At 42.2% G+C, this 14,156-nt stretch overlaps 1 protein-coding gene across 1 annotated transcript in view; it reads left to right on the top strand.

The window, feature by feature from the left end:
• kcnd1 (potassium voltage-gated channel subfamily D member 1) overlaps positions 1-14,156 on the top strand; it is a 101,862-nt gene that overhangs the window by 63,235 nt on the left and 24,471 nt on the right. The window contains exons 3-4 of the mRNA XM_062971278.1: positions 11,851-12,013; positions 12,121-12,204. Of these exons, the coding sequence (XP_062827348.1) occupies positions 11,851-12,013; positions 12,121-12,204 (247 nt within the window). The remainder of the gene's footprint in view (positions 1-11,850; positions 12,014-12,120; positions 12,205-14,156) is intronic.

The raw sequence follows: 14,156 nt of genomic DNA, 5'->3' as shown, positions 1-14,156 counted from the left end.
ACCAAGGAGTTATTAAGGCCATAATTCTTGGAACCTGCTGTTCCCCGACACGAGCCGTAGATGCTCAGCCCATAAGTCTACTTACTTGTTGCACACAGCTTGCTCCAGAGCAGGCTCAAGAATGACAACAGGAAAGTTGTCACAGAGAAGGAGACTCAATTGGGTGAGGAAAAGAGCTTGGGAAAAATATATTGTTTAGATCATAGGTAAGGTTTTCCCCTGATGTTAAGTCCAGTTGTGACCGACTCTGTGGGTTGGTGCTCATCTCCATTTCTAAGCCGAAGAGCCGGCATTGTCCGTAGACACCTCCAAGGTCATGTGGCCGGCATGACTGCATGGAGCGCTGTTACTTTCCCGCCAGAGCGGTACCTATTGATCTACTCACATTTGCATGTTTTCAAACTACTAGGTTGGCAGGAGCTGTGGCTAACAGCGGGCGCTCATACCGCTCCTGGGATTTGAACCTGGGACCTTTGGGTCTGCAAGTTCAGCAGCTCAGTGCTTTAACACACTGCGCCACCACCATGTTTAGATCATAGTTTCTAGAATTCCCCCACCTGAATAATCAGTAGTCACACTGATTCTAATCTGTGTAGTTCAAAAGGTAATTTTTTTTTCAAACTCTGAACTAGGAAGGGGAGAAGATGATTTAAGCTTGCACTATCATAAGTTGCTTGGAGATCTTAGCCTCTATTGAAGCCACATATTGGCAAAATGCTCTTCTTCAGATTTAACCAGATAATGATCATTATCTGGGTCTAGAACAGGGGTCGTCACACTTTTTAAGACAGTGGTTCTCAGCCTGGGGTTCCCAGATGCTTTTGGCCTTCAACTCCCAGATATCCTAACAGCTGATAAACTGGCTGGGATTTCTGGGAGTTGTAAGCCAAAAACATCTGGGGACCACAGGTTGAGAACCATAGCTTTAAGCTGAGGACTGGTTCCTGGTTCCCCTGACTGCTGGGGGCTGGACTATAGTTTGAAAAAAAAAACACATTCCTATGCACTCTTTAGATATTGTATTTGGAGTGCAAAAAAGTTTGAAAGAACAATGCAATATTTAAAATGAAGAACAATTTTAACCAACATAAACTTACCAGTATTTCAGCTGGAAGTGTGCATCTGCTTTGGGCTGATGAGGTAGTCAAATTAATTAGGACTGTTGTTGTTGTGTGCCATCAAGTTGTTTTAGACTTCGGGCAACCTTAATAATGTTTAGGGCAGGGGGCGGTAAACTACCTTGGAGCCATCATTTGGGAACCCCAGGTCTAGAACTTGGAATCTAAAACAATATATATTACTCATTGCTTGTGGTCATTGCCTTTTACCAAGTTAACAAAGCTTTTGATAGTTAAGCTTTTTTACATAGTCTTGTTATGCCCTGTACCGTCTCTCATCCTCTTTTCTTCTTTGTCCTTTTTGTTCTTTATATGTATCTTCAGGAGCCCCCAGTGGTGCAGTGGATTAAACCGCTGAGCTGCTGAACTTGCTGACGGAAAGGTTGGCGGTTCAGATCAGGGGAGTGGAGTGACCTCCTGCTGTTAGCCCCAGCTTGTGCCAACCTAGCAGTTCAAAAACATGCAAATATGAGTAGATCAATAGGTGGGAAGGTAATGGCGCTCCATACAGTCATGCCAGCCACATGGCCTTGGAAGTGTCTACAGACAATTCCGGCTCTTTGGCTTATAAATGGAGATGAGCATCAACCCCCAGAGTCGGACACGACTAGACTTAATATCAGGGGATTTACCTTTACAACCTATGTATCTTCAAGATGAACCTATTACAGGGTTTTCTTGGCAAGGTTTGTTCAGAAGAGATTTGACATTGCTTTCCCCTGAGATTGAGAGAGTGGGTGAGCAGGGATGCGAATCCTGGTCTCCAGAGTCAAACACATGAACTACTACATCAGGCGGGCTCTGGTGTTTGATTCATCGCCATTGAGAGGGATAATGAAAGGACTGGAGAAACACAACCTGGTGTCAGGTTGCAGCAGTCTGTCTGCCATAAATTTCAGAATTCACGAAATTTGACCTTGGAAATAGTGTTTTCTATTGTAACCACTTCTGTTGTAACTATGGCCACATCTACTCTGCCATATAAAATCCAGATTTTCTGCTTTGAATTGGATTATATGGTAATGTTGACTCATATATTCCAGTTCAAAGCATATAATATGAATTATCTACTTTGATAATGTAGGGCCTTTTCCACACAACTGAATAAAGTCCCACATTATCTGCTTTGAACTGGAATATATGACAGTGTGGACTCAAATAACACAGAGCCATATAAGAATATCAAGGCAGAAAATCCCACAATTTCTGCTTTGAACTGAGTTATCTGAGTCCACACTGCCATATATCCCATTTCAAAGCAGAAAATGTGGGATTTTACTCAGCTGTGGGGCCCCAGTTCAAAGCAGATATTGTGGAATTTTCTACCTTGATATTCTGGGTTATATGGCTGTGTGGAAGGGCCCTGGATTACTGTATATACTTGAGTATAAGCCTAGTTTTTCAGCCCTTTTTTTAAGACTGAAAAAGCCTCCCTCGGCTTATACTCAGGTGAGGGTCCTGGTTGGCTTATATTTGGGTCAGCTTATACTCGAGAATATATGATACATTTATTATTTTTCTCTATTATTATTTCTATTATTACATTTATTATTTTTCTCTATTATTGTTGCCACTATTACATTTATTTTACTCTAGTTTATTATTATTATTAATACATTTATTATTTCACTCTGATCTTATTATTATTGCATTTATTATTTTACTTTATTTATTATTACATGTATTATTTTACTCTATTTATTATTAAAAGGATACATAAGCACATTTACATTGAAGAAGATGAGAATAATGATTTGATCAGAGTTGGACAGTCTTATCTTAAATTTGAGCTTTATGTAAATATTCAAAAACATTTAACCTACTGATGCCTCAATTCATGTAATTCTATTGGTATCTATTTTTATTTCTGAAATTTACCACCCTCAGCTTATACTGGAGTAAATGTTTTCCCAATTTTCTGTGGTAAAATTAGGTGCCTCAGCTTATATTTGGGTCGGCTTATATACGGTATATGGCAATGTAGATCCAGCCTGAGTGTTTCTACCTACAACAGACCAGTTAAATGGCAGCTGTCCCCAAGTTGTTTTTAAACAGCATAAATCTGTAGTGAATCTATAGGAAAACATAAGTAATGCTCAGGAACAATCTCCTTCAGGGAGAGCACATTGTCAACAACAAAAAAGCCCAGTGCAAACTTTAAAAACAAACAACAACAACAATTAGCTCTGGATAGCCCCCAAAATACATTTCATCTTGCTTTCACTCCTCTCTTTTTTTTTTTAAAGAACAGAAATTGAATAATACATTGCAGGCATCACTGTTGTTGTTGTTGTTTATTCGTTCAGTCACTTCCAACTCTTCGTGACCTCATGGATCAGCCCACAGCAGAACTCCCTGTCGGCTGTCGCCACCCACAGTTCCTTCAAGGTGAAGCCAGTCACTTCAAGGATACCAGCCATCCATCTTGCCCTTGGTCGGCCCCTCTTCCTTTTTACTTCCATTTTGCCCAGCATCATTGTCTTCTCTAAGCTTTCCTGTTTTCTCATGATGTGATCAAAGTACTTCATCTTTGTCTCTAATATCCTTCCCTCCAGTGAGCATTTGGGCATTATTTCCTGGAGGATGGGCTGGTTGGATCTTCTCGCGGTCCAAGGCACACTCAGGATTTTCCTCCAGCACCAGAGTTCAAAAGCATCTATCTTCCTTCGCTCAGCCTTCCTTATGGTCCAGCTCTCACATCCATAGGTTACTATGGGGAGTACCATTGCTTTAACTATGCAGACCTTTGTTACCAGTGTGATGTCTCTACTCTTCACTATTTTATCGAGATTGGTTATTGCTCTCCTCCCAAGAAGTAAACATCTTCTGATTTCCTGGCTGCAGTCTGCATCTGCAGTAATCTTTACGCCTAGAAATACAAAGTCTGACACTGCTTCCATGTTTTTCCCTCTATTTGTCAACTATCAGTCAGTCTGGTTGCCATAATCTTGGTTTTCTTGATATTTAACTGCAACCCAGCTTTTGCACTTTCTTCTTTCACCTTGTTTATAAGGCTCCTCAGCTCTTCCTCACTTTCAACAATCAAATAACTCTTAACCTAAGTTATTATATGGAGAAATGCTCTTAAAAATATAAGTATGACCAAAACTCTCCCAAAACAATCCCCTAATAACATTTTAGGAGTAATTATTGTGGTTCATTATAGTAATAAGCTGAAGACACCTGTTATTATTTTACAAAAGTGACACCATTATGTCCTCATTATCCCCTAAAAGTTGCCTGTTATTGGTAGTGTCATCACTTTTGATTTATTGGCCAATTGTTAGTTGCCACTAGATGAGACTTCGATTATATTTTGTTGTTGTTATGTGCTTTCAATCCGTTTGTGACCTATGGCAACCTTAAGTATAAATGATTCTGAAGTTTTTTTGGCAAGATTGATTCATAAGGAGTTTGCTTCTGCCTTCTTCTAGGGGTGAGAGAGTGTGACTCACCCAAGGTCACCCAACGGGTTTCCATGGCTGAGTGGGGATTAAAATCTGGTCTCCAGAGCTGTGGCTCAGCACTGAAACAACTGCACTGTATGCTCCCTTCCTCTTAGGACATATTCACTGCACTGCATAATTTTAGAAGAATTTTGCTTTTGAGAGAGACTGGGGTCCTTTCTACAGTGCCATATAAAATCCAGATTATCTGCTTTGAACTGGATTATATGGCAGTGTAGAAGTGGCATTGTGGAGGTAGGGTGAGCTCACCAGGACTGGTTGAAAGAGACTACTTCAGTATTTAAAATCATACAATTATAGAGTTGAAAAAGATCCCAAGAGTCATCCGGTCTAACCTCCTTCTGCAGGAATGCACCATCAAAGCTCTCCTGACAGATAACCATCCACTCCTGACAGATAAAACCTCCAGAGAAGGAGACCCCATCACACTCTGAGACATAATATTCCACTGTCAAACAGCTCTATGCCACGTGAGAAGTAATTGCTTTGCTCTGCCTAGTGGTAGGACTGGTCCTGTCCCTTTCATAAGGCTTTCACAATCAGAATTAAAATAAAAGGACGTGTCTAAACTCTGTGAGGGACGTGGAAGAAAGGGGAGTGGGAAGTCATTGGCTGGCAGCTTGAAAAGAGCAATTATTATTGGAAAATTGTTTGACCCCTTTCAAAGAAGTTCTTCTTTTGAGATCAATTGCTTTAGCTGATAGACCAAGGAATGTACCTCTAGAGTGAACTGTTTAAATTAGCATGCCAGACCTATATATATATATATATATATATATATATATATATATATATATGCAAAGGCCCTTTGTCCTTGGGGAAAATGGCTTTCAAAATGAGTTGGGCTATCTTCAAATAAAAATGTAATTGCTATTTTCAAGTCCCAGACCTAGACGTTGATTACTATTTTTGTTCCTTTTGGGACAGGGTGAACTGTGGCAAAAAGATGAATAGAGTTCGTATCATAATGTCCTTATTTAGGACTAACCAGAGTTCCCAGTGCAATATGTAATTTCTGGAGGGAATGGAGGATTGCATACTCATAGAACACTGCCTTGGGTTGGTTATAAAGAAAAAATAATCCTGAGTTCCACAGGCTGCACTTCCAATACAACTTTTGGCCCTTGTGGAGATATTATTTTATTGCCTGTCTGTATTTTGTTCTTATGAACCAGCATGGTTGCCTGATTTTGAGTTTTGCAAAGAATATTTTCTCTAAATGCAAGATCTAACAATATCTATGCTAGATATTGAATGAAGTTCATTCAGGAAAACAAGCAGCATATAATGGAATCCTGCTGTCATTTCAGAATATATATTTTCTACCAAACATGAGGGTAAAGAGTTTTCTTCTTTGAAAGAGACCAAGATTGTAATATTAAGGTAAAGGTTTTCCCCGACATTAAGTCTACTTGTGTCCGACTCGGCGTTGGTGCTCATCTCCATTTCTAAGCCAAACTGCGGGCATTATCCATAGATACCTCCAAGGTCATGTGGCCAGCATGACTGCATGGAGTGTCATTACCTTCCTGCCGGAGCGGTACCTATTGATCTACTGACATTTGCATGTTTTTGAACTGCTAGGCTGGAAGAAGCTGGGGTTAACAGTGGGAGCTCACCCCACTCCCTGGATTCAAACCACCGACTTTTTGATCAGCAAGTTCAGCAGCTCAGTGGTTTGATCCACTGCGCCACTGGGACTTTTAGGTTTTTCCCTCATGCAGACCTAGGAGTGTCTGTTCACTCATTGCATTTTCAAGTAAAAAAAATCAAAATCCTGTGTCAAAGTGATGCCCGTTTCCTAGTAAAAACCCTAAACTTCTAATTTTTATTTCAAAATATTTCAACTGTTTTCCCTACTCTCATACAACCTGGTGATGAAGGGGAGCCATGGAGAATACTTGAAATTCCAGCCTCAGGATCAGCCCTATCTTTAGAGTAAGGTTCTCCCACTTTCTAGGTTCTATGGTACTATGATTAAATATTGCAAAGACAACTATTTTAGTTAAATATTGCAAAGACAATCCAATTAATCCTCTGTCAACCCATCTTTTTAGATGCTTTTAAAATGTTGTGTTTTTCTCTCCCTGCCTCACTTTCCCCTTTTGTCCTTGACTTAACTTCAGTTGCTGCAAACAAAGTTGAAGGTGAAGAACCCGTTTGCATTCAGTTAACTTTGCAGAGAGAAGAGGAGAAAACTACCAAGTAGGCTCAAGCAAAAGCAAACTGCTGTGCTTCTCTGTTCTTCTTCATGAATAGTTTTTCCCAACTTGGCTTTGAAGTTGCTTGACCACATAAATCTGGATTTTTCGTTTATGAAATGTTATATGATATGGCAGCTTAGGAAGGAACTTGTGCCATTCAGCTGCTGTTATTAGTATTCATTTTTTCCTATTTGTCTTTATTTTTGTCATCAACTGTATTGTTGTCTCTTTCCACATTTCATCATTTTTTATTTGTCAATTTCTCCTATCAACGTCTTTATTAATGACTTAGATGAAGGCATGATCAGCAAGTTTGCAGATGACACCAAACTGGGAGGAATAGCTAAGGAGAAGAATTAAAAAGGATCTTCACAGACTAGAGAGATGGGCTGAAACTAACAAAATAACTTCGACAGGGACAAAGGCGAGATACTTCACTTAGACAGGAAAAAAGGAAATGTGAAGATACAGAATGAGGGATGCCTGGCTTGACAGCAGTTCGTGTGAAAAAGATCTTGGGGTCCTTGCGTACAACAAGTTAAACATGAGCCAACAATGCAGTGTGGCGGCAAAAAAAGCCAATGGAATTTTGGCCTGAATAAATAGGACTATAATGCCTAGTTCCAGGGAAGTCATGCTATCCCTCTATTCTGCCCCGGTCAGACCACACCTGGAATCACACTGTATCCAATTCTGGGCACCGTAATTGAAGGGAAATGTTGACAAGCTGGAAAGTGTCCAGAGGAGGGCAACTAAAATGATCAAGCGTTTGGAGAACAAACCATATGAGGAGTAGCTGAAAGAGCTGGGCATGTTTAGCCTGCAGAAGAGAACGCTGAGAGGAGACATGATGAGGGGCATGTATAAATATGTGAGGAGAAGTCAAAGGAAGGAGGGAGCAAGCTTGTTTTCTGCTGCCCTGGAGACTAGGATGCAGATCAAGGGCTTCAAACTACAGGAAAGGAGATTCCACCTGAACATCAGGAAGAGCTGTTTAGCAATGGAACTCTCTCTCTGCCTCGGTATGTGGTGGAGGCTCCTTCTTTGGAGGCGTTTAAACAGAAGCTGGATGGCCGTCTGTCGGGGGTGCTTTGAATATGCTTTTCCTGCTTCTTGGCAGGGGGTTGGAATGGATGGCCCACGAGGTGTCTTCCAACTCTATGATTCTATGATTCTATATTCGCAGAAGCTTAAGGGCTGTAATTTTGTTCTTTTATGCCTTTAAGTCATTTCCAGGTTTTGGGAGCCCTAAGGCATTTTCTGGGGCTGAGAGAGTGTGACTTGCCCAAGCTCACCTAGTGGGTTTCCATGACTGAGCAGGGAATTGAACCAGGTATCCCGAGTCATAGTCATAGAATCCTAGAGTTGGAAGAAACCTCGTGGACCATCCAGCCCAACCCCTTCCGAGAAACAGGAAAATCACATTCAAAGCACCCCTGACAGATGGCCATCCAGCTTCTGCTTAAAAGTTTCCAAAGAAGGAGCCTCCAATGCTAGTCCAATGCTCACACCACTACTCCATGCAAAGCCATATGTCAAGAGGCACTTGACTTGCACATGAAAGAATTTGGTTACTAACAGTATTTGATTTGCTCAGGAAAATCCCACATTGTTAGAAGATGTATACACTGTCACAGATTTGACAGGCAGGGCCCTCAAAATCCAGCAGCACATCTCAAGCCATTGCCTAAGATGATGCTACTGGAGTATTCCAAGAAAGACCTCCAGAAATCAACAAATTTATTTTTGATTTGTTTGTTCTTTCCCTCAATTGATAAATGTAAGAAGGCACCTGTGCGTGGAAACGGGATGCCTGCGATGTCAAAATAATTACAGCATTGCTTCTTAAAAAGTGGGTCCTGACTCCGATAGGATCCCTTTGGTGTCATGAAAAATTTGATATAAACCATTTCTGGATGACACCCATTTATGCAATTTTTAACATGCAGTGTTTACAGTAGACTCTGCAGAAAATGCTTCAGCTGTACTCCACAAAAAGAAAAGTCAGCCTGTTTAACAAGCCTTGGAGATGCTGGTCTATTATCACCAAATGTTTGATTTTTATACCTATTTCATATACCAAGGTAAAGGTTTTCCCCTGATATTGAGTCTAGACGTGTCCAACTTTGGGGGTTGGTGCTCACCTCCATTTCCAAGCCAAAGAGCTGGTTTTGTCCATAGACACCTCCAAGGTCATTTGGCCAGCATGACTGCATGGAGCACTGTTACCTTCCTGCCAGAGCAGTACCCATTGATCTACTCACATTTGCATGTTTTCGAACTGTTCGGTTGGCAGAAGCTGGGGCTAACAGCGGGAGCTCACCTTGCTCCCTGGATTTGAACTGCCGACCTTTTGGTCAGCAAGTTCAGCAGCTCAGCGGTTTAACTCACAGCACCACTGGGGCTCCCTATTTCATATGCGGTACCTATATACCTGAGTTTACGTAAACAAATCTGAGGCAGAAAGGGGTCATGAGTGAAAAATTATTAAGAAGACCTGGTATTATGAACCTTGCCTTGGATGAGTATGGAATTTTATTTCTGCTGTGCTTCAGGAATAAAATGTCTAGGACACTGCAAAACAGTGAAAGCCTTGGTTGTCCCTACACTGGTTCTTGTGATATTTTCCCCCAGTAGGCATTGCTCTCATGTTTCAAGCTGGTCTGTGGACTAATGGAAGACAGATTGCAAAAGCAAAAGAGAGAAGAGGGATGATGAAAGTTCACTTATATGCTAAACGTGAAATCCCATGCTTATGTAATCCTTATGCAACTTCTGAAAGACAAACTATCTGTTAGGGTTGCTGTGACTTATTCTTGGTTGTCCTCCGGTGTCTTTGATAGCAACCTGCCATGCAGGTTAAGATTTTCACAGCTTGAAGGCTAAAGAGATCAGGAAATCCTTGCTTGCTTTGCTGTGGCGCTGCAGTTCCCAGTGTGTGAGGAGGAAAAGTGGAAACTCTGACATCCCATCCAACATTTCACACGCATCTCCACCCTCCTCCTCTGTCACGACCACAGCCTTCTAATTTTGTAATTTGCTAAATGCTGAGAAGAGTTGAGAAGATGCCCCGCTACAGCTGAAAGGGTGTAAACGGAGGTTTTGGATCTTGTAAAAGAGCCGTAAATTGTTACTTTTTTAAAATTTTGTTCCTCTTTTTTACCGCCTGGTATGAGAAAACATGCTAATGGGATTTCTTGACTTCGTTGACACAATAACTCACCTACACATTGTTTTGGTGGATATCTTGGTTGGCAGGGCTGTAGCGGGGGGGGGGGGGGGGGTAGGGTTTCAACCCCCCCTCCTGAAATTTTTCAGGTTTAAAAAAAAAATCCTGGCTTACTCATGAATTTTAACTGATTAACCAAATCTCAATAAGTGACCACTGAAGCTTATCTGTCTTGAATGTCCATGAAAGTTTATTGATGGAGCCTGATTTCTTAATTATTTTGCATTATGGAAATACTAAAAAAAAGTTTCAACCTCCTGAATTTTTTTTCTGGCTATGGCCCTGGGGAGGTAGGTGCCTTTTCATACTCTCCCAACTGTCATGACTAGGCAGGGATTGCCCCAGTTGCTCTGGTCATCCCGCTTTTTCATTTGCTTTTAAAATGTCTCAGCTTTTCTCTCCTCTGCCCACTTTTCCCTTTGTTCTGCAATTACTTCATCTGCTCTAAACTGACTTCAAAATCCATAAGCAGTCTGGACTGTATTTACTCAGTGGGAGGAAAAGGGAAGAAAAGTGTGAAATTATGCTCAGGCAAAAGCAAACTGCTGCAGCCTCTCCTAACCTTTCTCTTCTTCATAGCTTTTGCCATACTGAGTCTATTCTGATGTCGCTTGGCCACGTAGGTCCAAGTTTCCATCTGATAAATGTTGGAGACTTTTAAAGTTTCTTTTCTGGACTATAATCCCCAAACAGTATGACTCCAGGAATTGTCTGACTAGAATGACAAAAAGGATTCTGGCAGTTGTAGTACAGTAGAGTCTCACTTATCCAACATAAACGGGCCGGAAGAATGTTGGATAAGCAAATATGTTGGATAATAAGGAGGGATTAAGGAAAAGCCTATTAAACATCAAATTAGGTTATGATTTTACAAATTAAGCATCAGAACATCATGTTATACAACACATGTGACAGAAAAAGTAGTTCAATACGCAGTAATGCCATTTAGTATTTACGAATTTAGCACCAAAATATCACGATGTATTGAAAACATTGACTTCAAAAATGCGTTGGATAATCCAGAACGTTGGATAAGCGAGTGTTGGATAAGTGAGACTCTACTGTATTTAAAAGTGATTTGACCAAGTTCTGGTTCTAGGAAAGTGGTCAGTTCTTAGTTCTATGAGACAGAAGGGACTTCTTTGTGTATTTCAGGTATGGGCCAGCTTTTTTGCCTTGTGAACCCAACTGAGAGGTTCGGGCTGGGAGGGAGGGTGGCTGGGCATACACTGGGTGGAACGGGCTCGAGGGGGAGAGGACCTGTGAAAGGGTGGGCTGGGAGGAGGCGGGGCAGGGCCTGGGTCATCCTCAGGTTGTTCTTCTGGCATAAGGATGGGGCCGCTCATTCCATTTTTATCCAGGAGGAAAACAAGACTTGAGGTGACTGCCCTGATCCTCCTCGATCTTCAGGCTATTCTCTTGACATTATGCCTGGAGTAGGGCAAGATAGGTGATGGCTGAGAACACCCCAGAGGGCTCTCAGCCGCTGTGTGCCTTCCTTGGACCATCCTCTCGGCATAAGGATGGGCCTGCTTGCACTGTCCTTATGCCGGGAGGAGGGTGAGATATGCATTGGCTGAGAGAGCTCCAGAGGGCTCTCAGCCACTGTATGCCTTTCTCTCCCATCCTTTCTGTATAAGGATGCAGCAGGCCACTGTGTCCTTATGCCGAGAGGACAGGGAAAATGAGAAGGGCCTGAGGTAAGCATCCAGGGGGCCGCATCTGGCCCCCGGGCCTTAGTTTGCCCATGCCTGGTGTACATGAACAATTGTCAGTTGGAGTGAAGTAAGGGAATATGCCAAGAGCTATAGTAATTGCTGTATCCCTTCCAGCTACGGTGACATGGTCCCAAGCACCATTGCAGGGAAGATCTTTGGTTCCATCTGCTCTCTTAGCGGGGTGCTGGTCATCGCCCTCCCTGTTCCTGTCATCGTTTCCAACTTCAGTCGGATCTACCACCAGAACCAGCGGGCAGATAAGCGACGAGCACAGCAGGTAACGGAGAAAAAGCAAGAAGCGAAGAAAAGACAAAGGGTGGACAGGCAGAGTCCTTCTTTGACTCTCATCTCTTTCTCTCTCTCTCTTTTTTTTCCCCCTTGCAGAAGGTTCGTCTGACCCGGATCCGTCTGGCCAAAAGTGGCACTACTAACGCTTTCCTTCAGTATAAACAGAATGGAGGCCTTGAGGTATGGATGCTAACTGCAGGTTCGCTTTCCTGTAATAATAATAATATTATTATAACTTTATTTTTGTACCCCACTTCCATCTCCCCAAAGGGACTCGGGGCAGCTGACATGGGACCAAACCCGAACGACACAGTTTAAAATGTAATACATTAAAATGCATAATAAGAATATAAGACAAAATAAAACAACAACATTATATATTAAAAAGGCATCGAACCAACAACCAATAACAATTTCACTTTATCATCACGGGTGGGTGGACTACTGCAACAATCATTTAAAGGATAGGCTAATGACTAAAGTGCATAAGTCATATGGCAGCAGTGAGGAAAAGAGCATTAGTAAAGTGTGAGGACAGATTTTTGGTCCTATCTGAGACTAGCTATTGTCTACTCAAAAGCACAGCGGAATATCCACATCTTTAGCTCTGCAGAAAGTGGACAGGGAGGGTGCTAGCCTAATCTCCCTGGGGAGGGAGTTCCAGAGCTGGGGGGCTACTACCAAGAAGGCCCTCTCTCTTGACTCACTAGTTGTACCTGAGACAGAGGTGGAAGTGAGAGGATGGCCAGAGGCCATCATAGGCAGATCCCAAACCGTTTAGAGTTTTATAGGTAACTAGCTGTGCCCGGCCACGCGTTGCTGTGGCGAAGTCTGGTGGTCTGGGAAATAAAGTATTGAGGAATTGGTGGTAGTTAAGGGCAAGGGTAAAGGTTTCCCCTGACATTAAGTCCAGTCATGTCTGACTCTGGAGGTTGGTGCTCATCTCCATTTCTAAGCCGAAGAGCCGGCGTTGTCCGTAGACTCCTCCAAGGTCATGTGGGATGACTACATGGAGCGGTGTTACCTTCCCGCCAGAGCAGTACCTATTGATTTGCTCACATTTGCATGTTTTCGAACTTCTGGGTTGGCAGAAGCTGGAGCTAACAGTGGGGGCTCTCTCCGCTCCCCCAATTCAAACCTGTGGCCTTTCAGTCCAGAAGTTTAGCAGCTCAGCGCTTTAACACGCTGCACCATCAGGGGATATTATTTCCTAAAGGTTGTGAATATACAAAATTTTTGATTGTTTTTGTCTGTTGGAGGCAAGTATGAATGCTGGAATGAGGAAAAATGATTAGCATGTAATGGCCTTGTAGCTTTAAAGCCTGGCTGTTTCCTCCCTGAGTGAATTTTTTGTTGGGAGGTGTTAGCTGGCCCTGATTGTTTCCCGTGTGGAATTCCCTTGTTTTCAGAGAGGTGTTGTTTGCGATATTTTATGTGCTACTACTGTCTGTGGTCCTGAGAAAACAGAGGAATTGCCAGACTTTGATGATGGGAATACTTTGTTGGGAGGTGTTAGCTGGCCCTGATTGTTTCTTGTCTGGAATTCCCTTGTTTTCAGAGTGGTGTTGTTTGTGATATTTTATGTGCTTCTAGTGTCTGTGGGCGTCAGAAAAGAGGATTTGCCAGACTTTGATGATGGGAATACTTTGTTGGGAGGTGTTAGCTGGCCCTGATTGTTTCTTGTCTGGAATTCCCTTGTTTTCAGAGTGGTGTTGTTTGTGATATTTTATGTGCTTCTAGTGTCTGTGGGCGTCAGAAAAGAGGATTTGCCAGACTTTGATGATGGGAATACTTTGTTGGGAGGTGTTAGCTGGCCCTGATTGTTTCCTGTCTGGAATTCCCTTGTTTTCAGAGTGGTGTTGTTTGTGATATTTTATGTGCTTCTAGTGTCTGTGGGCGTCAGAGAACAGAGGATTTGGCAGACTTTGGTGATGGGTATACTTTGTTGGGAGGTGTTAGCTGGCCCTGATTGTTTCCTGTGTCGAATTTCCCTGTTTTCAGAGTGTTGTTCTTTATTGAGTGTTCTGATTTTAGAGATTATATTGTTGTGCATTATTGTACCACAGTAATTATTTCATCTTACAATAGAATCTCAGTTATCCAACATTTGGTAATGCAATGTTCTGGATTAT

The sequence above is a fragment of the Anolis carolinensis genome, chromosome 2 (assembly GCF_035594765.1).
Source record: "Anolis carolinensis isolate JA03-04 chromosome 2, rAnoCar3.1.pri, whole genome shotgun sequence".
Classification (NCBI taxonomy): domain Eukaryota; kingdom Metazoa; phylum Chordata; class Lepidosauria; order Squamata; family Dactyloidae; genus Anolis; species Anolis carolinensis.
This window is presented reverse-complemented; position numbering and strand designations above follow the sequence as displayed.